This window comes from Crocodylus porosus, unplaced genomic scaffold, assembly GCF_001723895.1.
Source record: "Crocodylus porosus isolate Cpor-Errol unplaced genomic scaffold, CroPor_comp1, whole genome shotgun sequence".
In the NCBI taxonomy this organism is placed as follows: Eukaryota; Metazoa; Chordata; order Crocodylia; family Crocodylidae; genus Crocodylus; species Crocodylus porosus.
The window spans coordinates 59544381-59572112 of record NW_017728950.1 but is presented as its reverse complement, the minus strand read 5'-3'; the positions used below and the strand labels follow the sequence as shown (position 1 = coordinate 59572112).

The following is a 27732-nucleotide window of genomic DNA, read 5'->3' as shown; positions in this document are numbered from 1 at the left end:
TCTCAATAGCTTCAAAGGTCAGAGAGGTCTAAATCGGAACTCTGCAGTCATCTCCACTTGTGACACACTGTATGGCCAGATACAGACATTACACTTGTACTGATGTAAGTGATCAGAAACCAGTCTATACCTGTAACAGAACAGAAGTACAGTACATATAGACTGGCTTAAAAATGGCAGAACCCAGTCTAAGATTTGCACCCCACACCAAATGGTGAATGTGTGTTCTGTTCGCTACCGATCTAAACTAAGTTGCTTACAAAAAACCACGCAACTTAGATAGATTTTGCCTCAGGCTTTTTGAATATCTGTACCAAGCCTAAGTGACCAACACACTTTGGTGGGGTCTTGGTTAGAAGGTAAACTTAGCTAATTTGACAACATACATACCCAAGGAGCTATTTCTCTCTGTACTGGTGTCAACTTGGCATGCCAGAGATGGGGTAGCCACAAGGGGCCCAATTCTTATGACTGGCAGTGGCTGCACGCATGCCTCTGGGTGGATGGCAGTGGAGGGGCAGAGGTTATGCTGCCCCAGCTCCTTTCCCTCCATGTGCTGCAAGCTGCACGTGCACCCGCTGCTGCCAAGAAGCTGGTGCAGGGGCTTCAAAGCCCAGCACAGCTGTTTGCAGCCTCCCAGCTGCCTTCAATAGCCAGCCCAGGCTCTGAGCAGTTGTACTAGGTGGCTGGCAGGCTACAAACAGCTATGCCGGGCTCTGGAGCCCCAGCACTGGCTCCGTGGTGGCAGCAGCTGTACACGTACTTCTGGGTGGATAGCAGGGGAGGAGCCAGGGTTGCGCTGCCCCAGGCCCCTTCCTGGCTACGTGCCCAGAGATGCACACACAGCTGCCATAGTCATGGAACTGGTGCCAGGGCTATGGAGCCCCATGCAGCTGTTTGCAGCTGCCCAGCTGCAGTTGGCCAGGGCTCTGAGCAGCTGCTGGCAGAAGCTGCCCAGAGTCTGGGTTGGTTGTGGCACACTGAGGAAAATGGCCCTGCCTCCCATGTTCTGCCACGTGTGCTGGGGATTGCTGACCTCTGCCTTAAGCAAAAGACCAAGTGAGTTATGTTTGCTCCATGGCCATAGGATGAAGCTTTAATATAGGATACAATTAAGTCTCTAGCAAGGTCTTTGGAGGTTAACTCAAGGTTAACTCTTTGGGCCAAATGTAAATGATATATATGTTTGTGTCATCAACTGCCTTGCATTGCAGCTTGGTAGAAAAGCTTCAGGTGAATCTGTACTATTCTTTGCCATTGCAAACAGTACATCATAATAGCTAAGCCAGTGGTTATCAACCCCTTAAGACTCAAGGCACCCCTTGCTAGATTCAAGGCACACCTCAGAAAGTGCCATATCTTAGCTTTTACTTGTTTTTTGACTACAAGAAAATTAAACAACAATTCTTCTATTGAAAGATTATAATAGGTCCAAATGTTTTGGACACTATGGATTCCTACTTGAAATGTCTGAGTTTATCTTATGAATCATGTGTAGGTGTATGTATACCTAACAAAGCCAATATTGTGCACCACCCCACAACACCTTTAGAAGGATCTTGGGACACCCTGATTAAGAATCACTGATTTAGGCAAAATAACACAAGTAAAGACAGAGGGCCGAGTTCATCCCTAGTATTGAAAAAGCGGATGAGAATGGATGGATTTAAAACAGAATTTCTGGAATTAAGCTGATCCATACTGCTATGAAATTAAGTGTTCTAAATGTATACTTTGCATTTATAAAATAGATTAAACTTTTTTATTTGAGTGTGTGTATTCAGATGTGTTTTGTCAGTATTGAGAAACCCCTAATCCCAAATTCATCCCTGGTACAACTACAGCAAAGTCAGTACTGTGAAATCCAAGATTAATTTGGCCCACACTTTACTTGATAGATCACAAAAACATCTCATGTAAAGTAGCTTTTTAAGTGACTTCTGAAATCCAGTCGTGTAGACTAAGGATTCATTTGGAATTCCTATGGCCTAGCATGTGAATAAGCTCTGACAACTTGCAGCATGCAAACTTGCTGGACTACAATAATTTCTTTGGATCTTAGTTCTTCATATTGTCTCAGGCCATAATCTAAAGCCATCACAATATTAACAAACATTAACATGCATTAAGAAATTCCAAAAGATTTTGTACACAACATGGATGTAAAACTAAAAATACAGTTTTAAAATAAGTAATCAGCAAAGATGCTTCTGAATTACATGGGAGCACAACAATGACAAAACTCATATATCTACACAAAACTTCATTTTTCCCTAGGCACATGTGGCTTTAAGGGTGGCTGAACTGATTTGGTCATAGCTTAGGCTGAAACTTTGCAGGTCAAAGTTTCAGCATGGAGTTTAAAAGAAAAAATATAACAGCCAAGTTGTGGACCTCTAAACACCAACAAACCCTTAACTGGAGAAGTTCCTAATGGAAAAACCCTGTAGAATGGTATAGGGATAAAGCCAAAGAGGATCAATACAGATTTGAAAGGCTTCTATACAAACTTATTATAAAACCCTACAAAATTTAATGGGAAATGCTTGTTTGCTACAGGTTATTTTTAACCTTCCTACAGGGTCTAGAACAGGGATATAATTGTCTATTAAATTCAACAGTGTGGTTAAAAATTATACAGAAAGATTATTATTTATTAAATTCCCCTCAGCAGTGCTAAGATACAAAGGAAGTCCTTGTACCATTTAAGGTAGTGCAGTTACACTCTTCTTATTCATTGTATAAAATATTAAAACAGAAGAAGCAGTGAAAAAAATAGTAACAGCCATTCTGAAAGACTGAAAAGCCAGAGGAATGGGAAGAAAAGACCAAACCAAGGGTTGCAGGAAATCCATTATCTGTGGTCTTTTGCTTCACAAAGAAACCGCAACAATGCATCCAACGGGTGATTCCATGATGTGTCTTAAATTGTTCTCCCTTTTTTGTATTTTTGTGTGTGTTTAGGTTTGGAAGCACCACATACAAATAGCTTGTGCAAAAAATGTGCCTTTAAAATGTTTGTAGTGTTCTCTGGTTTTAGTCTTTAAAAAAGGATTTTCCAAAACCACATTTTTAAATGATGCCACCAGTGCTGCTTGAAAGGATTACAGCAGCAGCAGTTCTCTTATAGTCAGTCTTTGATTTCCCTTTAAGAAAACAGCAGTGCTGCCATGCAGCAGAACAAAAGAAAAGAAATTATTGCTAAAGTTTTGGCAGAGTTCTCTCTCTCTCTCTCTTTTTAAAACCATGTTCTCCTTCAACCAGTTACTTCTGTAAGGCTGACTGACTGGCAACGGCATTTTCTGCTGTCCAGTAGGAATGAATATGCACAGATACATGTGCATACATGTAGCAGTCTTATATATGAACAATAATATAACACTCGTCCTGAACATCAGACAGGAAAGAAGATATGCAAGAGTATTATGATGTGCCTTAGACTATTTTTAGCCTTCAGTATAGACAGAGGAAAGCTGACTAGGACAACGATCCACTGCATTTATTTGAAGGAAACTGGTGTCCTCAGATCCACTGCGGAACGAATCACCAAAGATACCTGTGGGTGCTGATGGAAGATCATAAACTAGAAAAAAATATAGAAATCATTAATTAGCACTGAACAATGTTCAGGTGATGTCTGTAGTAGTTACACAGAAGTACAGTAATTCATACCTCTTTAAAAATCCATGCTATGAGCTCCTGAATTGCTTAGTATGGGAGAGAAAACTTTGCTCCACTGAATCCAATGGTAAAATTCCAAATATGCTGAACAGGGCTAGCATTTCACCCAGTAATACACATATGAACACACCCAGAGACACACATGTACTCTGTGTGGTGCACGTGTGTGTGTGTGAATGTGAGTATGGACCAATTGTGTGTGCACCAGGTCCATTTTTGTTATGTAAATCTAGTCCACTAAAATTCATGACTAAAAATTGTTTTTTTGATTGGTCAAAACTTCATAAAGCCAAAAAATAGGTTGAGTCACCCTGGCTAGCTGCTACAATGCTTCTAGCAGACCACAGAAGTAGAAAGACCATACAAGGCTTAGGGGAGAGTATTACAAAGTAAATACATGTGATAGTATATGTCTCACCCAAAGAGGAATTTAGAGAGTCATACAGCCAACACTATCGGTACACATGCCAGCTGTCAAACAGTCATGCCTGAACCACATCCCTAAAGCCAAACACCCCAAGAAGTACTGATACATATCTGAGTTTTGGGGAATCAAGCATCATCCTGAGTTGGAACAGCTAACAAAGCAACAAGTCTTGGTAACGTTTATGACTGAAATGTAGATGCCTTGATATTTTTAGTTCATAATAGTCACTTACCTGTAATACCAGAATGAGCTGAAAAGGCTCTGTGGAAAACATCAAGCCCCGCTTGGCCCACTGAGGAGGGAACTAGGCAGTCATCAAAAGTAGGGATTGTATTACAAGAGACACCATGTTGCATGTTCCTCTGAGTCTCAGTGTAATGTGGGGGGCAGAAAGTCTGAAGTTGCCCATAAAAACCTAATACAAAGAGAGGAAAGAAGCCATTAAGATATCTGGATATTTTGTTTAGATGGCATAGCAGAGATTCATAGTATACTGGCAATGAGAAACACAATAATTAAAATCCTGGTTACACTGACTGAAACTGAATCCATTGCTTTTTCTTCTTTTAGTCCTGTTTCATTACATAGCTTTAAATACGAGAATGCTTCCTTTGGAGCAGAGGTGTCAAAGATCTGGCCTATGGGCTGTATCTGGCTCACAGAGGCATGTCATCTGGCCTCCAGTGCTGCTCATGACTCTCAGAGTGACCCACAGGCAACAGGCAGGCCTCACCCAGCACCCACTACAACTTCCTAAAGCAGAAGCGTGGCTACTGTGTGCAGCACATGGCAGCCACTCCGCATTGCAGACTGCAAGCTGGAGCAGGCACTGCAGGAAAGGAAAGTGGAAGTGGGCGAGAGTGTGGGGCCATGTGACAGCACCTGTGAGGAGCTCTGCCCCATGGACAGGACCTGGCTGCCTTGGGTTTTCTGCAAAAGAGACCTGAAAAGTGGAGTGGGTGAGGTGCCACACCACCAGGACAAGTGCTGGGCTGAAATCCACTCAGGGTGCTGTGCCACATGTCTGAGGTGCAGGGCAGCTGTGGGGAAGGGTGATGCTGTGCATTGGCAACTGCCTGTGTCCAGGTTCCTGCTCCCCACATTGCATGATGGGCTGGATCCATAACCCAGCACAACCCTGCATGGCACCACATCTCTGGTGTGGCATGAGGCAGATAAGACCTCTGCCCAGCCTACAAGTCTTGCTGGGGCCCCAAGGCAGGAGGGGGATAGGGTGAGCAGCCATGTGAACAGTGCTGGCTTTTTTTGCCTCTAGTACTTGTGGAGGAAATGATTGAGGGCTTGGCCAATCCTGCCCAGGTTACAGTACAGCCCTAGAATGACCATAGCAGGACCATGCTGCAAGTGGCACCCACTCCAGTCACTGCAGGACATCTGTGAGGGCAGTCTGGTGGACCAATCCAGTCCAGTCTGGCCCAGAGACCAGCCCCTCACCACTCATCCAACTGTGGGGCTGGATGAGTTTGACACCCTTGCTTTGGAGGCGTTTGGGCCCTTTGGCTCCCAACTACTTTCAATCCATCTTGCAACCATCCAGTTTTGACACTATCTATATGCAGGCACTAGCTGACCAAAAATCATTATGGGGAGATTTTTCATCTTAATGGAAAAGTAAGACATGCTCATGAGAACTCTCTTCATTCTACAATCCTGTGCACAGATCTGACATCCCTTCAAACTTCTTTTGGATGATTTAGAGCCACTGTCTGAAGTACTAATCTAAGATAATGAAAAATGTTCCTGAATGAGGACTCTGTTGAACCTATGCTAATTTACACCAGATGAGAATCTGTTCCACTATGTTTAAATGACCTGAAACTGCTCATCAGGGTTTATTACAAGGGAGCCTGCTTTGAATTTTTTCTTTTATTGATTATAATGCACATACAAATATTGGTAAATGTTTTGTTCTATAAATGCATGTATAAATAATCAGGAAAAAATCATCTGTTACAGCATGCAATAGACACACTGCAAAATAGACATTGCAGAGTATGAAATAGACCTAAGAGTAGATTTAAGGCTGTGCAGTATGCAACCAAAAGATCTGTCCCATACACTTGTCCATTTGCCTTCTGTTTACAGAACTACATATTAGGTCTAGGAAGGGCAGATGCAGGGGAGTGTACATGCACCCCTTTGATTCCTGGTCCACCCAAAGTTTAAACCAACTGCCTGGCAGTGACAACAACACTTCTATTCAAGCAACAGCGAGGGAGTCACTTGCCTTCATGGCTCATTATAAGCTACCTGACCTCTTCTAACCTCTTCATTCCACCGGTATTAATGGCCCTCTTCTCTTTAACAGTCTTGATGCTCCACCAATCAAGCTGTCCTTTGTTCTGGCAATTCTACCTGTTAGGTGCTTCTGGTAATGAAGCTCTTATTTTATAGCCCTACAGACTGTTTTAAACTCATTCCAATGAAGTTATATTTGTTTTTGCTTCCATCTTACACTGATTTATACAGCCCTATGTCTTGCATATTACTAAATCTACTAGTTTATTTTTAACTAAAGAAAAATGTGTGTTGCTTTATATGTGATGATGCACCTCACCATCTGTACCTCCCTTTTAAAAATTCTGGACCTGCCCATGGTCTAGGATATAGGCTTTTGCTGAAATGTAGGCATTGGACTATGTATTTATTTCAAGTGTCAACAATATGCTGAATCACAATTTTTGAGCCAAATGTACACCAGCCAAATATAAAACCATTATTAAACCAATATTTCCAAATTGGCTTACTGCTAACAAAAGGTTCTTAGTTGCCATCGGGTCCAATACCCTCCTCTCCATTTACTCTGTCCCATAGAAAAACTAAGGAAAACAAGCAGGTAAATGCCTTGAAAGGTTCACCCAGAAGTTAGGGATAACTACATCCTTGACCATTAAAAGACATTAAATGTGGGAGTTATATAACTTCAGAAGATGTTGTAACCAAACAGTCCATTTCTAGGGACTGGTCATCATTTCTCATGCTGATGAATATGCAGCAGTAAGTCATACCAAAAAGCCACTGTGGGAAAAATGACCCCCTGCCTCAGAAAGCAACCTAAGGAATTTCCTGTCTCAGGTTTCTTCTACAGATATTACTGTCAACAGAAAATACTGATGTGCTAGGCTGACTGCTCTAGCCACTCCAGTTAACCAATTCTCATACGACACAGCTTTTGTAGAGTAATTTCCTTTTTACTTAATAAAGTGAAAGATCATTTTTTCCCTAGACTCATGATGCACCAGAACCAGAAAAGTAAAATCTCTTGACACATCTGCAGTAAATAAGGTTAGTACTACAGCTTTTGGACCATGAATCATAAATTCAGATAAAGAGTATGTGGAGAAAAATGGTTCATTGTATTTTGGATGAGATGTAAAATGAAGAAAAAGTTGGCCATTTGTAGTCATTAAAAATTTGACCATATTACCTCCAAGTCCTTTTAGGAAAAGTAAAGGAAGTAGACCCATTGTACTGAACTAATTTTAGTTTGGGTATTTAGTAGAGACAGGCAATGTAAATAGTGCAAACTTCAGTGGTACTCAGCCTTAAGATTGTCCAGATGCCATACAAACGATGCCAGTTTCAGGCACATCTAAACTTAACAATGATATACATTCTGAACGCTCAGGGTGCGTCCACACATGCAGGCACGTATGCTTGCAGCAGCTCAAATAGGAGCAGCGCAAATTTGTGCAGGAGATTTGTGCCACAGCACCCGTACCTGAACATGCACTTGGTCATGGGGCAAATTGTGCCATTTGGGGCAAATTGACCCTGCCCAGCTCCCCCCAGATCTTCAGCCAGGGGGAGCTAGGGGTTGGAGCCATCACCAGTGAGCAGCTAAGGGCTACGTGCCCTCAGGAGCTTCTGAGGCCCATCCAGTTGGAATTTGGGGACACTAGCCCCTTGTGCCAGATGGATTGCTGAAGCAGCCCAAACCCTCTACTCATTGCAGCAGTTTGGCAGTAGGGGTTACTGCCTGGCTGTGACCTGATGCCACCTGACAGCATCTGCTCCTTGCACCTGCGGCCCCATATCTGTGTGCCTGCCAGACCCAGACAGGGACTGCATGGCCAGCTGGGCTGTGGTATAGGCTCAGCAGCAAAGCCTCTTGCACCTCTGGGCTAGCTGCCAATGGGCTGTGGCTGCAGTTGGCCTTCATGCGGCACTACTGTCATGTCTTCTGGTGCCCCCACTGCCGTCTGGGCAGCTATCGCCCAGAAGATGTGCTCATTGCAGTGGCCCACTTAGAACTGTTGAAGCATGTCCTGGCCCCAAAGGGCCCCAGCTGGGTCCCCAATGTTGGCCCTGAGCAGGCTCCTCTGACCAGGTCTCACCACTTGTCCCATCAGCAGGGATCCTGGTGTTCCCTGTTTAAAAATTTCATATTCTCTAAAAAAAAAACCAACCCCAATTCTCTAATTAAAATACACAAAATCTGTGTTCTTCCATGATTAAAATGAAAGGCCACTACATATAGAGAGATCAGTTGGACAATGTTTTATTGATATATTTACAATTTTAAAACAATTTGGAAGCCTACCAGTGCACACAGAGCCAGCCCCGCCTGCTGGCATGCACCTTTGGACAAGATCGGGCCAGCTCCTGTTATCGCCCAGGGCTTCTGGCACTGCAGGCAGGAGCTCCACACCATTGGGCTGGGCCGGTTCCTGACTCCAGGTGTCCTGTGTGCCATCAGGTTGGGCTGGGTCCATGGAGGCAGGAGCTGGCCTGGCCCAATGCCAAGCAGCTCCTGCCTGTGGTGCTGGGAGCCCTGGGTGACAGCAGGAGCCATCCTGGTTTTGTCTGAAGGCACATGCCAGCAGGCTGGACCAGCTCTGTGTGCCACATGGAGCCCCCCAGGTCTCAGGTGGCCCACAGCTGGATGCTGCTGCTGCAGAGCAGTGGGTGCTGTGTGCCATAAGGGCAGGTAGGGCACCCACCCCTCCCACACAGTCCCCACACACCCATAGCCCCCCTACCTCCACACAGTCCCCCCCACCCCAAAGTCCCTGCTTACTGGGGACAGAGACTGGGTCCCAGGCAACTCCAAGCACTGATGCCAGCCAAGCTCTGCTTCTATTTGTGTGCTGGAGCAGCCAGGGCACTTGGCAGGTATAGAGATGCTCTGGTCGGGTGCTACAGTGTCTCTTTGGAGGACAAAGCCTCTGGTTGCTTTGGGGAATGCTCGAGGAGTGCACCCAGCACCGCTTTTTTCCACTGTGTTTTCTTTTGATACAGGGATTTCCTGGTATCAAACTTAGAGTCTGTGCTGCAAATATGCAGCGCAGGGAACATTTTTTCATTCCTAGTGTACCTCCTGCGGCATCTCAAACTGCTTTGAGATGCTTCAGCAGGCATGTGCTTGCTCATCTGGATGCAGCCTCAGTGCCCATCTTTGGGGTCTGCTTATGTCAAGGAGTAACAGCAGACCCTGAGTTTTCTGAAAATTAGCTGATAGATATAGAAGCAGTCTACACATTAACAAGTAACTATAGGGGCTTGTTTGGGTAGCAAAAAATGGACAAAAGGACCTGTTGCTTGCCTTTAAATAACAAAGAAACAAGAGTAAGTAGCCCCTGGTGGCATGGGGAAGAGATCTGAAGACCAGCTAAAGACAGCTGAAAGTAAAGGGAGAAATCTTCTCTAGGAAGTCATGGTCACTTATAGGGTGGGATATCTAGACAGAGGTTAAGTATGGCTGTGCAAAACGGGCCCTATTCAATTCGGATTTGGATTCAGCCCAAATCAGGGACAGTGATTCTATCTGTTGATTCAGATCACTGTCCCTGATTCGATTTGGCGAAATCCAAATCTGATGATTTGATGCTGATTCAGTGAATCAACGATCCGGACACAGGCATGGTTTTAAAAGTTTTTTTCTACATACCTTGAGGTAGCAGCACGGCTCGTGATTGCTGAGATGCTGGGCCACATGGAGTGTTCCACAGGAGCATGGTGGGGCTCTCCAGTGTGCTTGGCAGCAAGGGTCCTCTGATTTGATTCAGATTCAGAGATTTGGCCACTGAATTGGGCAAAATCTTTGCCGAATCAAATCAGTGACTGAAGTTTTGCACAGCCCTAGAGGTAAGTGATATACAGGATCTAAATATCTGTATTTGGGAGGGAGGCATCTATATGCCATCCAAATGATAGGACATCTGACTATGAATATCAGCCTATTTGTTTACTACTAGTGATTAGAGACTTTTCACTCTGACCTATCCAGTACTTACTTATAAGGTATATTAGTAGGCAATCATTGATCCTCTGCATCGTGGTGTATGCATTAGAGGTCTAGTCAGTAGGCCTGTGGAAAGCGGCTAGTATTCACTTTGGATTTGGATTCGGCCAATTCGAGGGACAGTGATTCGATCCGGTGATTCGAATCACTGTCCCAAATTGATTTGGCCAAATCTGATTCGGAGATTTGGCTGCTGCTGAATCTCTGAATCACTGAGACCCATCCCCAACCTGCTCTCCCAGCTCGGCAATGGTTCCCCCACCTGCCCCAGCTCAGTGTGGAGCAGTGGGAGGTGATCCCCACTGCCCCCCACTCACTGGCCCGCACTGCGAGGATTCCCCCCAGTCCCTGAGGCCACTGCAGCAGCAGTGAGACCCTCCTGTTCCTGCCAGGCAGGGGGTGATCCCTGCTGCCCCACGCCATGTAGGGGGTTCTGTATGAATGCCCTGAGGCCACTGCAGGAGCTGGTGAGTCCCAGGGTTTTTTTCAGGTTTTTTTTCCTGAAGGGCCAAGCAGGGCAACCATGGAGGGGCTGGGACGGTGGGGGGGCAGGGGGCTCATGCAGAGCCCCCCATGCAGTGTGGAGCAGTGGGAGGTGATCCCCACTGCCCCCCCCCCCTGCCCCGCACTGTGTGGGGGGCTCTGTACAAGCCCCCCACTCTCGCAGCCCCCCCCATGGCTGCCCTGCCTGCCCCATCTCCTGCCCTTTAAGAAAAAAAAAACCCTGGCATCACCAGTTGCTGTTGGGTGGGGGGGTGATCCCCACTGTCCCTCACTGCCCCATGCTGCATTGGGGCTCTTCCATGAGCACCCCAAGGCCACTGCAGCAGCTAGTGAGTCCCAGGGTTTTTTTCATTTTTTTCTTCTTCAAGGGCTGCGCTGGGTGGGACAGCTGGGGGGGCTGGGGGAGTGAGGGGAGATTGAGGGGCTCATGCAGAGCTGCCCATGCAGTATAGGGCAGTGGGGGACAGTGGGGATCACCCCCCCCACCCAACTGCAACCAGTGAGTGGGGGCTTTTTTTTAAAGCACCAAGAGCTGGGGCAGGCGGGACAGCCATGGGGGACTGAAGGAGCGGGCGGGGGTCAGGGGAGCAAGCAGGGGATGGGGCCTGGCAGGGATCCCCCCATGGTCCCCTCCTCCGGCCCCCACTTCCCTGCCCCCTACTTAACCAGCTCCAAGTCCGGCTGCAGCTCCCTGCTGCAGCACGTGGGGGCTGCCCAAATCATTGAAGTTCTCTGAATCTTTTCCAAAGATTCAGAGAGCTCTGAATCGATTCAGACCTTTTTATTGGTCCCCTGATTCAATTCAGATTTGGAGATTTGGCCACTGAATCGGGCCAAATCCCCTCCGAATTGAATCACCACCCAAAGCTTCACATAGCCCTACTAGTCAGGTGACTGATAAATTCACTTGTATGCAGTACTGCAACCATTACAGCAAGAACTTTGATACGTATGCCTAGGCAAGTGTATGGGAAAGTGGAGGCTACCCAAGACCTACCTCTTTAGACCACTGAGACAAACTCCAAAGGCCAGACTGAGTCTAGACATTCAGTGCCTCAGTGGTTGTAGCTTCTGCCAAAGAGCAACAGATAAGAACTGCTTCTGACAGCCTAATGCCTCTGTGAGGGCATGCGTCTGTCAGGGTGCTGTCTCTTAAACTTTCTCCAACCAAGGAGTACCTACAAGATGGTGGGAGCTAAGGTTTTGAAGCACCCTATACTCGTCTTACTTTGGAGGTTGCAACATTGTGGTATTTTATAGAAACTACCCTGCCACAAGTAGACCCTCCACACTGCCCCAGCCAGATGCATTTTATAGTCATACCCAGGACCAAATAAAGTATATAATTTAAAATAAATACTATGCATCACTGTATCTCCCAAAAAGGAAAATTAAATGAAAAACATGCCATTCAGAATGTCTTCACTTTGCACTTTGATACAGGCTAGGATCTCAAAACTATGCTTGGACTACAGGTAGAATCCAGGTATATTTTCATTAACTTCCTAAGGGGATGGGTGCATGAGATGGTTGTTTTTTAAAAAACTGCAGTAAGTGTTCATGTATGGTTAATGTCTTTACCAATATGAGTGGGAAGAACAACAGAAAGTATATACTGGAAAAAAAATGCTGTATTGCCTCATGAAGTACAATTGATTTCCTGCTAAGCAGGAGAAAAGAAGTGCAGCTTAAGAGCTTTATGATTCTAATTACTTTTCCTTTGAGACTATTTCTCTGGGCTCTTTGAGGAAACATACAGATCTTGGCATGTCTAGTGTATGCCCGATTTGAAACAGAAATCTAAACACTCAAATAGATGCATATGGGCCAGGATTACGGATGGGGAAGCAGCCTGAACCTTCACCCAGAACTCAAGAAAGAGCCTACTGGAAAACTTTGAAACACAAGATAATAAAAATGTGTGAAATGCCATGTGTTTAGCTTATCTAGGGGTTTGGTAAGAACTTCAGAGATAACAACCTTATACCTCCCAAACAGCATTGCAAATGGTTATGGGGGGGGGAAATGAACATATGGTTTTAGAAACTGCTTTAAAATGTGTTCTTAGATTATTTTCTTTGGGTGGGGCAGAAGGGTATCTTGGATTAACCCAAAAGAAACAAAGATAATGCATAAATCTGATCCTTCCCATAAGCAGTCTGCATATGTGTACTGTAGGCAATACTAACAAACTGTGGGCTCCATCCTGAGAGGCGTAGTATTCACAAATCTCATTGATTCGGTTGGAGAGATGGGTGCTTAGCAACTCTTAGGTCTGGCCTCAGTGTTCTGAATATTTTTCTAAGTTTAATTGGAAGAAAAATGAGCCAGCTTGCAAAGCATGTTAGCTATTTACAACATTCTCTCCTCACTGCTCCATGCTGACATTTAAGAAACAACTGTAGTAAAAGAAAAAAAATAAAAACAATAGCTGTCCAAAACTTGATTTAGAAGCTGAATTACTATCGACAGTGCTTTGTGCTTCCTTTAAAAATGCTCTTAAAAACAACTGCTGTCTCAACCAGCAATGGGCCACACTGTGAAAGTTTACTGTTGAGTCAGACCAGTTACCAGAAACACAGTCATTTCAGTCTATAGTAGTCAGAGCCAGCTGGCAGGGCTTTGTAAGACACATGCTGAAAATGTTCTTTCACATTGCTCTGCACTTATTCTCTATTTGTGCCTTTTCACAGCATCCTATTCTTAATGCAGAACAGTCTGGCAATAACACAGACTATTACAAGTTGTAGCCTGGCACTATAGCTAATTCAGCCCCAAGGTAAGCATAATGAGTCAGATTCTCCAGTCCTTGCTTACTCCCTACTTAGGCCCAAGAAGCCCTGTAAGTTTTGTTCTAATGTACAGAAAACAGCCTTTGTATATACACATAGAAACTGTGAAAGGACCCAAAGCACTTTCATTCACTGGCAAATTCAGCAAAATTTTTAAATCTGGGAATAGAAAAAAATTTGTTTCAAGTATTTCATCCATTGCACATTTGAGTTATGGAGAATTGAATTGAAGCAATGACAACAGGAGAAAATAGAGAGATATCCCCTAGTTGCCAACTTATCTATCTATCTATCTATCTATCTATCTATCTATCTATCTATCCCTGATAGTCAAAGTGCATCATATCCATGTCCTCACCACTTTCCCAACCTGGAGCAGCAATGTCAGAGCAACCCTTGTGGCCTAGCACATCCTGTACGAGCTGCCCATTCCCAAGAGGACTGGTGGCCTCCAGTAGTGGCTGCTGCACAGGTCATGACCACCGGCACCTTTGTCAGCCACTTATACCTGGTGGTAGCAGCAGCAGTGGCCTGCCCCTTTTCTTTCATGCCTTCCTGAACTACCCCTGGCTACAGTTATTCGTTGCCACTCTCACCTCCCTTTTTGGCACACTGGACTTGGGACTTCTATGAGATGTACAGATGTCCTGTGCTAAACAGTCAAGGAGAGCAGTTTGCCTAACCAATTTCTGGCTGGGCCAACCCAAGATAGTGATCCTGAAGAGCACAGGAACTGTCTCATAGAGCCTGGCCTTGCCAATGCCCTGGCCCTGTTTTGGTTTCTGATCCAGGTATACATGACCTTCTAGTTTAGATGCTTCACCTTAAAACAGAACGTGGCCCAGTTTGTGTTGTGCTGGCCCATCAACAGGACACTCTGCACAGTGGCAAATAGCTGGCTAGTCATAAACATGACCTCTGGCTAGTCATAAGCAACCTTCATGCCAGCACTGAGGAGGGGTTCAATCTTTGGTGCTGATGGGAGTTTTGGTGCCGATACGGAGTTCTGCTCTTTGGCACTTTTGCTGTTTGACACTTTCATTATAGAAGTGCAAAAATTAACAGATTAAAAAGTCTGAAAAAGGCTATCCATCTGTCTATATCAGGTGTTCAACCTCAGCCTGTGGGCCAAATGCAGCTTGAAGAGCCATCTCATCTGGCCTGCAATGATCCCCATGGTCTGGAAGTTTGGTTGTGGGAGAGCACTAACTTTTAACATGGTCACCTTCACCCACTGTTAGATTTCCAAACCCCAAGCCCTGCACATGCCCCCTGCTTCTGGAATGTAGATGAGCCTGCCCCTTCTCCCCTCCAGGGTCATGTTGGGGCCAGGCCATGTCCCCTTTCTCCTGTGGGGCCTAGTCAAGCTCCTTTCCCGTTCGGAGCTGTGTTGGGGCTGGCCTGCCTCCCAACACCCACCAGTGTAACCAGATGCACCTGACCCAGATGCCAGATCAGGACCACTGGCCAGATCTGGCCTGAAGACAAACCCAGCACTGATCATCTGGCCCATCAGGCAAAAATATTGGATACTACTGGTTTATATCCATCCATTGCTAGGCTATTTAACATCTAATAGGTCTTTGAAAGTCTCTCTATAATAAAAAATGATACTAAAAATGCTATTTACTAGTACAGGGAAATTATCTTTGTTAGTAGCTTACACTTTGCTATTGTAGACTAACCTTGTTGTAAAAGCAATCACAGCTGTGTAGGAATCAGTGCACATGCACTGAGTTTGAATTTGTCCCAGTTGGTTTTGGACACATTCAAAGGACCAATTTGGCTTATCTAAAAAAACTTTTATTCCAGATAGAAGATATGGGTAAAATAACAAAGGAAAACCAACAGCAATGTATTTGCTCAGGCAGGGTTTTGTTTGTTTTAGCAAATTTAGCCTTAGTGAGAAAAATGTTATGTGGACACAGATTTGCAGCTTGTACACCCCTACAACACCTTACTATGGACCAATGTTTAGGACAAGATGGCAATTAGGTCTCCAGACCTTTGCAACTTTTACTCACCCTCATGGGATTTTGACAAGTGAGCAAACTGTGTAGCAGTTTCTGTGTTAAAAAGACCTATTAAGAGGCTGGTTTAATAAAGTTCTACCAACACAATCTTCCCCTGAGGTGCACAATTGTACATTGCATCATTTGCTCTGTAATTATATTATCAGTCTTAGCTTAGTAAGGGATACTAGTAAGGATACATGAGGCTGTGAGAATGCCGTTTGAATTTCAGGACCCTCTTGGAGTTTGCAGGGCTGACAGTAAAGAAGCTTTTTTTATACACTAAATTAATGTGAGAAGTACCCTCAAAGACAGTAAATCTGAAATGATACTATGCCTTTGTGTAATCAATTAACTAGAACCAGAGCAGAAGTGCAATTTAAATTGGGACCTGCAACTAAGAACAAAGGCCACAGAGAGACATTGCATCTCTCCTGCTCTCCCAGGGGAAACCACTAACATGTAGCTGTTCAGGATTTTTCTTACAGAGCAAAAATGGCTGCTCCAGGAGAAAAATAACCCAGGAACAACCAGAGTTAAATCATTCCTTGGAGAGTTTCTCCTGTGACGGCAAATGTCTGTACATGTTCCCTTCCAAGAGAAGTCACAACACACTCCTGAAGCATCCCAGGGTGCTTTGCTCTCATCTTCCCCCTTCTCCCTTCCAAGAAGAGAGTGTGTCGCTTGCCGGACTCTACTGCTCCTGGCCAGCAGGGAGCAGAACATACCCTCTTCACTATCCCACATTGTGCTGTAGGGAAACAGGTTGAATCTGAGTTGATTCTGAGTCAGCCAATCAGAGTTGCTGTGTGCACTGCCACCATCTATCTCTGGACAGACTGAGGGAAGCTGCAGAGCACACAGAGATTTGCGCACAGGGCCCCCCTGGCTTTGAAATGTCAACACTGCAAGTTCTGTGATCTTCAAGGGCTCAGCATTTCAATGTCTGTTGAGACATCCCTAGGTAAATTTTCTATCAGGAAAATAAATCTGGGAGAATTCTTCCAGATCATTTAAATGTGTGTATGCAGCCTAAGGGCACTTGTACATGTGACAAGGATTTAGTCTTTCAGGTTGCAGTCCTTCTATGCCCCATAAATGGAAATAGTAAGTTTTTAATTGAAACCTCACCTTATCAATTACCATCACTGTATATATGTGATTCTCCTGGGGGTTGCAGGTGCCTGCTGAAGGCAGAAGTGGTGAGAGACTTGATCCTTTTTTTTTTCTGGTGGAGCCTGCCCATCTTTTCTGCGGCTGGAGGGCCATTAATCTGTCAGGTCAGCTCCCAGCTATGGGAGATGTGGGCAGACTATGCTGGAAAAAACAAAAAAGGAGCAGGCCCTTCACTGCTCTGCCTGCTGCCTTCTCCAGCCATCAGCAAATCTAGCCGCCCTCCTGCCGCCTCCCTGCACCACCCCAGGGGCAAGCTAGGTTTGCTGGCATCTGGAGAAGACAGTGGAGATGGTTCATGGGGCACTGGAAGCCCAGGCAGACTCAGGGAAGCATTGGATCAAGAACCTCTGAGGTGGGGCACCACTTGGCCAGCTAGCAGCCTGCCCGGACGTCTAGTGCCCTGTGCACCATCCTTGCCAACTCCTTCAGCCACCAGCAAATCCAGCCATCCCCCTGCCACCTTCCCACACTGCCCCAGGGGCAAGCAAGTCCATTCCCAGGTGGCCCCAGGCATCCTGCTAGCTGCAGGTGCCTGCTGAAGGGAAAAGCAGTGAGAGGACCAATCCTTTTTTCCCTTGAGCCTGCCTGCCTCTGCCACAGCTGGGGCATGAGCTAATGGCTGCAATGTTCCAAATTGCAACACTGTAAACTCATTTAAAACCAACAAAACTTGGGTACACATAATGTGTGATGCTATTAATCCACGCAAAAGGATATTCTCATCACTTGTACGTAGTGACATCATCATGTATACAAGTGCCCTAAATGCTTATTTCTATGTTTTCCTCCAAATTCTTAGGACAAGCTGATAAAATGGCAAAAAAGAACAACAAATAAGACTCATCTTAAAATACCTCTGTCTCATCTACATAAAAATGAACATCTAACTCATATCCTCATATCACAGAGCACAAAGGAATTGTGTATTGTAAATGCTGACTAATAACATACCCAAAGTATTACTCTGGGAGATACCAGGAAAGCTGATTTAATGTTCACATTAGTCAGTCAGAATGTAATAAAGAACCCATGATAAGATAAAAAGAGAATGCAATTCCTGTGAAATTATTTCGAATTGTAATATTCTAAACATTTGTAGTGAAGGTTGAGATTGTAGCATTGGGCCCCAGATGGCGCGATGGGTCCAGTCCAAGACAGCCCCCATTTTATTTTATTTGTTTAATACATCAGCCTCATTACCAGTTAACCAGATGTTTCTCATTTTTTGTTTATTTTAAATAACCATCGCCTGTCTCTATTCAAATTTATTTGATACCATTAATTACCCATCCACTTTACAAGGCAAATCCCAGCTGCAAACACAGGAATTATAAAACATACTATGTCATTAATACCATCAGGCATGGAGAGTCAACATAAGCATTAGAAATGTATATACAGTTATTTCAATTGCGTTTCCTTGCTTCTAAGTGCTGCAGCCAAAGATTTATCATTTCCGGACACAAGGCAAGCAATTTTTTTTTTGGCAAGATAATGTTATTTCCTGAATGAAATGAAATGTTTATAAATATAATAAAAGTAATAGCTGTGTACTCAAAACAGTTCTTTCACCAAACTTCTTCTGTATTTAGTTAGGGATCGATCCTGAGAGATGTGCTAGTGCTAGACACCAAAAAACCCAGGTACCCAGGCCTCCTAGATTTCAGGATGGGAATCCTGGAGTCTTTCAAGTCAATGGCAAGATCCTGTCCCCACTGAATTCAAGGGGGCTACAATATTACCCCATTCCTTTCATTAGCAGTGACGGCCACAGTTTATGTAAGTGATAACCCCATGATTTTCTGACTGACGTTGGAATATTTATTCTGTTTTGTATTTGAATTTAGATTAAGGAAATAAAAAGAACTGCTATGAAGGCAAATACTTCTTTAACAAATCTCATGCATGGCTCTTGAATTTGGTGATGCAGACAAGCCTCCCCCCAAACCTTCCCTGAATAAAAAAACACTAAGCCAGCTATGGTTTTTTTTCTCTTCCTGCTGATCCCAAATCCCATAATGAGGAACATATTCACTCTGCTGAATCAAGTCTCTACTTACTTACTTTGGAACAGCCATCTAGAAACAGTGCTCTGCATATCATGTGGTCCATTGGACCTGCCCTGCCTATCACTCCAGCAAAGAGATATCTACTCATCTTTAAACCTGGATATGAAAGGAGGCATATGTAACAGAGAGCCCTTCAATCTCTGTTTCTTTAAGTAGAAAAGCAGTCCAGCCAGGGAACTCTACAGGCTAGGCAGAGGGCAGCAAGCCTAATAAGAGAATTAGCAGCCAGCCCAGGCAGTCACCTGACCAGATATAGGCAGGGCCCTGGGAGCACGTAAGCCTAAGGCTGGGACTGGCAGGGGAGTCTCTCCCTGGCTACCACAGGGGAAGGAGCTCCTGCTCAGGGGAGCCACACAGGAATGCTGGGCTGACCATTTGTTGCCTGTAGAAACGCTAAGGCTTGGGAAGCTCAAAAGGAGCCCATGCTGGTACCAGGCACACTGATAAAGGGGAGAAAGAAGGTTTACTTTCTTAAAGGGACACAGGGCTGTTTTCTCAGTTCTTGTTTATGTAATAGCCCAGGGGCTTATGATTTATGTTACTGCTTCAACTGGTGGTTTGGGATGAGGCTGGAAGGGGAGATAAGGAGGCCTCATTAGTGCCTGGGTGACACCTAACTGTCTTAAGCTCTGCCAGGGGCAGGCTCAGGGCTTGAGCCCTTATTGAGCCCAGAGTGACACCAGGGAAGGTGCAGTCATAGAGTGACCAGGGGCTCGTGCCAGAGAAGGTGCAGCCACACAGGGCCAGGGACCTGGCAGACAGGGTCCAGGGGCCAAGTAACTGGAAGGGACAAATGAAGCTAGTGCCTCAATGCCAGGTCCAATTCAGTGGGCCTAGACACAGAAGGCCTAGCAAGATTTAAAGGGGCAGAGGCCAAGGAAGCCAAACAGAGGGACAACATACCTGTAACCCCCATGAGGTATGGGACATGGTAAAGGGGAGGATTTGGAGCCACGGCATTAGCTCTTAGGGCTTTGTGTGCTCTGCTGGGCACAGTCAACTACAGAGGCCCAGCCAGGAGCCTGGGACCAGTGGGGACTACTAGGGTGCTGGGGACCCTAGTGAGGGCTCGGTTGGACTGGAGCTACGCAAAGGTCCATGGGCAACCTTCCTATTTATTTATATTTCCACCATGGTGTGGCAGATGAGACAGGAGGGCACCCTAGGGGCAGAGTGGGTCACAGTTGCAGAGTGACCAGCGGGCATCACAGCCACCCTGGGACCCCAACGTGTTAGACCATAGCATCTTCAAGGAGCATCTATTTATGTTCTGACTACGGCTTAGAATATTTGAACAGACTCTTAACTAAAGGCTTGTGCTTCTTGGAAGATGAATGATTTAGGAATGTTTTAATACCCAACTGGCATCTCAGTTTTTTAAAGAAAATAGAGTTATACGGAGAGAAAGCTCCTATGATTCAGAGATCAAAGGAGATCTCTAGTAGGGCTATGTGAAACAGCACCGTTTCATTTCGACTTCCATTTCACCATTTTGATGGGACAGTGTTTCATTTAGAGTTTTGTTTCGAAAGCACTGTTCTGTCTCATTTAGTTGAAACTGTTTCGCTGTTTCAACATTATTTTGACAGGTCGCCAATAGGCTATAATGGGGAAACATGAAACTGCCTATAACTTTGTCATTTTTTGGCAGATTTGGATGAAAACAGCAGGGATGGTATTCCCTTCTCATGGTATGAAGTCTGCCAAGTTTCAAGGAGATAGGTGCAGAGGTTTCCAGGAAACTGCACCTCAAGCTGCTGACAAGCAAAACTTGTGACGTGTAACTGTGTGTGTGCGTTAAGGCATGCCCTCACTGGTGCTGAGGCCTCTACATGACATGGTAGTGTGCCCCAGTGAGGTCTCCTCCTCCCCTACAGCCTCAATCCTGTCCACCACTTTGAATAATAACAGGTAAAACAACAACTTAGTGAGAAGCAGCACAGTAGCACCAGCAGCATCTCAGGCAGCCAAACTGTGACAGAGCCTTTCTTTCCTCTCCTGTAGGAGCCTCTTCTCCAGTGTGTGTTAAAGTGCGCCCTTACAGTGTCCTTCCCCACCCCTCTTCTTACTTTCTGTTTCCCTGCAGGCAAGCCCAGCTTCAGCTTCAAAACTCAAAATGTTTTGAAACATTTTGGCTGCCCTCATTTCGTTTCAAGGCTGTTTTGAAGCCCTTCGTTTCATTGCGATTTTGCTGTTTCAAGCTCAAAATGAGTTGAAACAGTGTCAAAATTAAATAGCTGGCCAAACTTCACACAGTCCTAGTCTCTAGCACTTCCAGGCCAAGAGTGTCTTCACCACAAACTCTTCAGGGATTGGGATTTGGACCAAAATATCACACTGTGAAAAAAGACAATTCACGTGTGTACACTTCAGAAAACACCGCTCTCTATACTCTATGCACCCAAGTGACTCGTGACAAAGCAGTTTTCCTGGGAGAGTTCAGCGGAGTTCCCCCTCTGTGAGCGAGTGTTTTATAATGCAGATTTCATTAGTTCTCTGACCAGTCTCACAAAGCCCTTCCTGATCTCACTTTCTGAAGGACATAATTGTAGCTGCCATTTAACATTAAGAAGCATATGTCAAATAGGAGAGCAACCCCTAAAGTTCACATCATGTAAACCTTCCAGATCACTGAGCCTTCAACATGATGTTCTTTGGTGCATATTTCTATTTCCATTAGATTATCAGAAAAAAAGTACAACAATTTGTGGATATTTGTTAAAAAGTAGAAGAGGAAACACCCTGTTGTCAAACAGACTCTTAGTTGTGGAACATTAGAAGTTTTAAGACAGTTGCTTTACTGAATAACATTTGAATAGCTTTTATAACAAAGTATTTTTTTTTAAATTAAAAGATAAATCTGATAGTTTCTAAGTAAACAAAACAAACAAACAAACAAAAACACCCCCCCAAAAACCCAGACTGTATGATATGTTAGTGTTAAGTATGGCTGACTGGATAATTCATAGTAGATATCTACTGCAAATAATGTCATTTTATTCCACTGAATAATTATCAAAGATAATTTTCCCAATTATGCAACTACTTCTTACTTGCATAAACCATATACAGGTAAAAAATATAGTTCAGACTCAATTTTAAGGTATAAGAAGGTTCTTACTGCAAAAGTGTCCAAATAACAGCAGATGCATCAGTAAAATATTGTATGAAATTAGATATATGAGCTTTCTCAAACCTCCCAAGGAGTTTTACTCTTTGTAAGCTCAAGATATTTTTAAGATCAAGACATAGGCTTCTATTGATAATACTTTTTCTCCCCTCTTTGCTTTTCCTCCTCCATCATTTCAGTCATCTGTTTTGTCTTCGGCTAATACCCTGATGATTCAATTGCTTCCAAGCTGATGGATTCTCACCTCTTCATTTATTTATTTGATTTATATGCTGCCCTTCCCAACAAAGGCTCAGGGTAGCTTACAATAAGAAGAGAGAATAATTTAAAAACAGGAGCATGACAAGAGGACTGAAACAGCTTGAAAGGGAACTAGAACATCAAGATAACACCAAACCCCCCCTAAACAACTTCTTATCTTTTGGGCCTTTTGGTGAATAGCCCCCAAAAGAAAGGTCTTGCAGCACTTACAAAACATGTCCAGGCTCAGGCTGGATGTCTGCAGTCCCAATGACTTCACTGCAGCTCTGTATGAGTTCTGCAGGGATTCGCCAACCCAGTACAAATTACAGGATGAGAGGCTATGACTGCAGCTCCTGTAGAGCTGGGTCATTTTTGTATTGTGATTATTTACTGCCTACCAAAATTGGTCCCCAACATGGCAAACAAATAGTTTCCACTTTAAGAATGTAATGTTTCAAGTGCACATTTTTACATTCCCTATGCCCCTGGAATGCATTACATTTAAGGTGTGATGTGTAAGGTGTACATTTAACATATTAATCACACGATAAATAGTAACAGTGCTACACAAACAGCTCATTACAGAGCCATTAAGTGGCAAACCAGCAACAAAGATATTCCACAAAATATCTGGAACACCTTGTGGCTTGTTTGTATGGCACTGGAATGGGGGTCAGCATCAGGGCTAGGCCAGGTATAGTTCTAATGCCACAAATGGGCTGCCAGGGAATCAGGTTGCAGGGTTTCCCAAAGAGGGTGAAGGAAGTCCAGGCCCCCCCTGCTGGGAGCTTGGCAACCCCTGCTCTTGGGAACATTTGCTCCTTGCCCTGTAGCCCCATAATGGCTGTGGGATAAGACATTTTAAAACGCTGGGTTACAGGGAACCCCAGGGACAGCCCCAGGTGGATTGCCTTGCCCTGCAGTTCCCAGGAAGCTGGAAGTAAGGCACTTTAGACACATCCACAGGCACACTAATACTGGGGAGAGGCTTCTCAATCCCAGAGGCCTCATGTGGTGGGACTTATAAAAACTGCATATACAGCCCAGCTGCACATGCAGTTTTTAAAAGTTCAAGTGCATACAGACTCTGGGATCAGAGAGAGCCTCTCCCATTCCTGGGTTCTGGCAGGGAATCCGTGAGTTTGCAGGTGCCAGGAAGAGGGAGTCAGCTGCCCCCCCCGCCAATCCCAAATCCAGTACTTGCAAACCCATGCCCTGGGCTTCCTTCCAGCAGTGGTGTGATGGGGATCAGTCCCCAGTCACACCTCCTGCTAAGCATGCGTGGTATGGCAGGAAGTACAATGGTTGGGATTGCAGATTAGATCTCATTGTGCCATTAAGTGAATGCCTTCCAGCCATCACAGTAATGTACTAAAGAGAAGGGCAAGAAAACCCAAGAAAACCTTCAATTTTGCAGCTCAATAAAATGCCTAAATGCCATGAAGGCAGTTTCAAACCTCTCAATCAGCAACTGGTCCTGTACCTTTCATAAGAGAGAAAGCTTTCAGATTATTTATTTATATTTATTGTGGAAATAAGGGGAATATTTACTGCCTCAAATAACATCCTTTAAGGAAAAACACATTCTGAGGTGTTACATTTTATGTTGGATATCCCCAGGAACAAGGCATGAGATTTCTACAGCAGCCAGTGTTCTTTTAAGAAATAGCTGCACCACAATGCAAGCAGTTGATAGAGTATATAAAGCTACTCAATCTTGGATCTGCCACATCATTTCTTTTTAAGTGTTAACACTCTGAGATTTCCATGAGCTAGTAAGACGCTCAAGCTTTCAGCAAGGGAAACCATTTACAACTTGTTTTGTTCAAAAGACTTGTTGGTGACAAAACTCTTTCTTCCTTGGTACAGCCAATTTAAACTGAGTTGACAAGTTTAAGACTACATATTGAGACAGAAAAATGTTACCATTGTTTGGTAGCAGATTGAGCTGAAAGTTCAGTGGCTATAGCTACAGCTCTCTAAATCATGAAAAGGCAGGTTATGAACTGCAGGAGACAGAGGCTAAAAGAGCTTCCCACAGCCACCTGATATATACCAAATAGCCTAGGCTGATGAAGTAGCTCCATGGTATTCTTCCAATACATTGTAATGAGACCTAGTAAGATTGAGATCTGTGTTGCTACCGAGAAACTTAACCATGAACTCTTGAAATATTTCTTTTGAAGTGATGAAGGGATACTTTAGACAAAAATGTCAGACTTACAGGACACAGCCCTAAGTGCAGCGTGCAGGGTACAGGGGTGAGCTATAATTGCTAAAGTTAGAGACTACATAGCTAATAATACACCATGCTGAAAAGACTGTTTTTAAAAAAGATCAAGTAATCAAAATAATGCTAGGCACATCTACACATACAATTGCTGTTGCGTGAGTTTATTCCACAGTAATTTACTCTGGAGTAAACTCAACCTGGGCAGGCATCTACATGTGTGTGCATTTGGGAACAGATTTACTCTTTTGCCCTCCTGCAGCAGCCAGGCAGAGTACTAAGCTCCCCCTGGGTGCTAGCCCAGAGACTGGCAGGAAGTACCAGGCCAGGAGATAGCTGCCTCCTGGTGGGGGCTAGAAGAGTGCTCCCTGCTCCCTAGAGCTGCCTGCTGCCAGGACAGACTCCGATGGTGAAGGCCAGATGGGGACAATGTCCTCTTGCCTTGCAGAAGGGAGCTCCTAGCCCTGGCTCCCCAACCAGGGGCAGGGGACTTGGAAAGAGGTGTGGGGAAGGAAAAGGTACCAGCCCCCTGCCCCAATCTTCTGGTGGAAGAGCTAACAACGAATCTCTTCAACAACACCAGCAAGTCTCCCGCTCCCTGCTGCCTAGCTAACCATCTACACATGCTGCCTGACTGACCATCTACATTAAATTTGCTCCCAGTTGACCATTTACACGTGCCTTACTCCATGGTAATTACTTGGTAGTTAATTTGCTACTTGCACTTGTGGGTAGCAAATTAACTGCCAAGAAGAGCAAATTACTGTGCAGTAAGAGTCTGCACGTGTAGACGGTGATGCTTACTATGCAGTAGTTTGCTCTACTGCAAAATAAAGCATTTCATGTAGGCACATCCACTGTTACTGTAATTTACAATATTAAGCCTATGTCACATTCATACATGTTTTAAGTGAACATTTTAAGTACCTCGGCACAATCTGAAACATGAGTTCTTATCAATGCCTCTTCAACACTCACTGGCAAGTGAAAATTTTTTAAATAAACTTGACAGGGTAAATGACCTCAATAAATAATAGAGGTGGATCAGCTGGGTCTGGATTTGGGAACATATCCCAGCACAAAAAAACTTTGGGATGTCCTGTTCCGGCTTTTTGATCCAGCTTTTTTTTTTTTTTTTAATTTATTAGAAATGAAGAAATCTGCAAAATGTGGATCTTTACATAGTTTCCAACCCTTAAAGCCCACATGCTTCCATGCTGCACACTGGACCCACCTGGCAGTAGCTGGGGGGGCAATGCTGTGTGTAGCGTGAGTTCTGGACTGGCCAGAGCAGGTGCTGCATGCAGCATGTGGCCTGAACCAGGTGGGGCAGGGGCCACATGTGGTGCAGGTCCCAGAGCAAGAGCGGGAGTGGGTGGAACAGCATAAAGCATGGGTCCCAAGCCCTGCATTTGCAGCTGATCCAGCATGTGCCACTTGCTGCAGGTGGATCCATTCTAGACCCATGGACTGTAGCAAGGTGTGCATATTGGGGTTCTGTGGCCTGGACTGGCCCACCAACTGTATCTTTGACACCCCTGCCTTAGCCTATGAGAATCCTGAGCTGCTGCTGGGCTAGCTATGTCAATCCCACACCAACTCCTCCTAGAATAAGGGTCACTTCAGAGTACACTGGGAGTTCGAGGGTTTTTGGAGATTTTTATCTAGTGGTGTAAGTTCTGGTAATGATAGCCTTTGAAGTGATGATGGGTCCTGTGGCGATGGGGCCTGGAAACCCTCAGAACATGTTTGGAAATCAGAAAAAAGTAGAGAGAAACCAACTATGTGTAATATGCTGAGTTCCATGCCCTGGGTCCAACCAGTCCTATTAACGAATCAAAGTAACCAACCCCTGAGGCTCCAGGAAGACAGACCTTGCCTGCTCCAGGCTTTAAAAGCCCCTGCCACAGATAGCAGCATACTCTCTGGGCAAAAACTTCTGTGTTTGCTCTGTACTCCTTCATAGTTCTTTGACTCCTTGCTTATTTGAAATGCTAGCTTTGACTCCTAGCTTACGCATAACTCTGGCTTCAACTTCTATGCCTAATTTAGGCTTTATTTTAGACTTTTAGCTTACCTTGAACTCAGGTCTTAACTCCTAGTCCTGTGACTCCTGGTTTACTATGAACCCTGACTTTTACTTCTGGCTCCCCATAAACACAATTTCTGGACTTATCCTACTAACCAGGTAACCTTCTATGACCAACTACGCCCTGATCCCTAATACTATGAGGGAGGCATAACCAGCAACTCTGGCACCTTGGGTAGAGATGCTGGAGAGTGTGTGGGAGTTGTGGTTGCCAAACTGCTGCTGCTGCTACCATGGTAGGTCCCTGAACACCAGCTGCTGTTGCTATCATGCAGTGTCATTGGCCACTGTGCTGCTGTGCAGGCTCTCTCCAGCTACCATTTTGATGCTTCCCTCTAAATTGGCTCTTAAGGCTAGTGTCCTGCTTGTTTTGCCTTAATTACTCACTCTACTGACTTACATTCCAAGGCCACTGAGGCTAGGAACAGATGTTGCATTTGTCCCTGGACAAGTTGTGCTTGTGTCTGTCCAAGAACAGAAATATCCTAGGATTGGCATGTACTGGTTTCCCTTGCTTTATGCAGATTCTGTATGTGTCAATTCGATCTTATGCGATGACCCTTTTTATACCAAAATTCCTTATATGTGAGGTAAATTTACACTTATGCGATTGGTGTTGTGGAAGCCCGCAGTCAGCTGCTTTGTTCAGTGCAGTGTGGGATGATGCACACGAAAATATAGTCTTCTGTATGGATCTGTGCTCCTTGCTCGTTGTCTGCAACACGTGTTTCTGTAGTTCCCATCCCCATTATGACTTCTAAGTATCTCGATAGCTTTGGAACCATGCAGAAGCACTAGTCTGTGCTTGTGTGTACTGTCTGTTGTTGGCAAATACCAAAATGGTCTTGTAAAAGTGATAGAAATGGGTCTGGGGGTCAGTACAGTCAAAGTCTTGAAACGTGTTCCTATTTGTTACAGTGTAAAGTGGGTTCTCTTTATGCGGTTGAGCCTGGGTTGCTTGCGGGAGCTGGCAACTGAGCAGGCTCTGCTGGGGCTGCAAGAGGTGCGAACCTGTTGCTAAGCTCCGGCGAGGGAGGGGCCTTGGTGTGGCGGGCCTTAGGGCCCTTGACCACCTTGGTCCATGCCCCTGACTGGGCAGAGCGGGAGGTCCCAG

At 44.8% G+C, this 27732-nt stretch overlaps 1 protein-coding gene across 1 annotated transcript in view; it reads right to left on the bottom strand.

Annotated features, from left to right (window-relative positions):
• Positions 1-905: 905 nt before the first annotated feature.
• Positions 906-27732, bottom strand: part of GLIS3 (GLIS family zinc finger 3) — a 328965-nt gene continuing 302138 nt past the window's right edge. Inside the window, exons 10-11 of the mRNA XM_019555349.1 lie at positions 4341-4523; positions 906-3583 (exon numbers count right to left, since the gene is read on the bottom strand). Of these exons, the coding sequence (XP_019410894.1) occupies positions 3447-3583; positions 4341-4523 (320 nt within the window). The 3' untranslated portion in view covers positions 906-3446. The remainder of the gene's footprint in view (positions 3584-4340; positions 4524-27732) is intronic.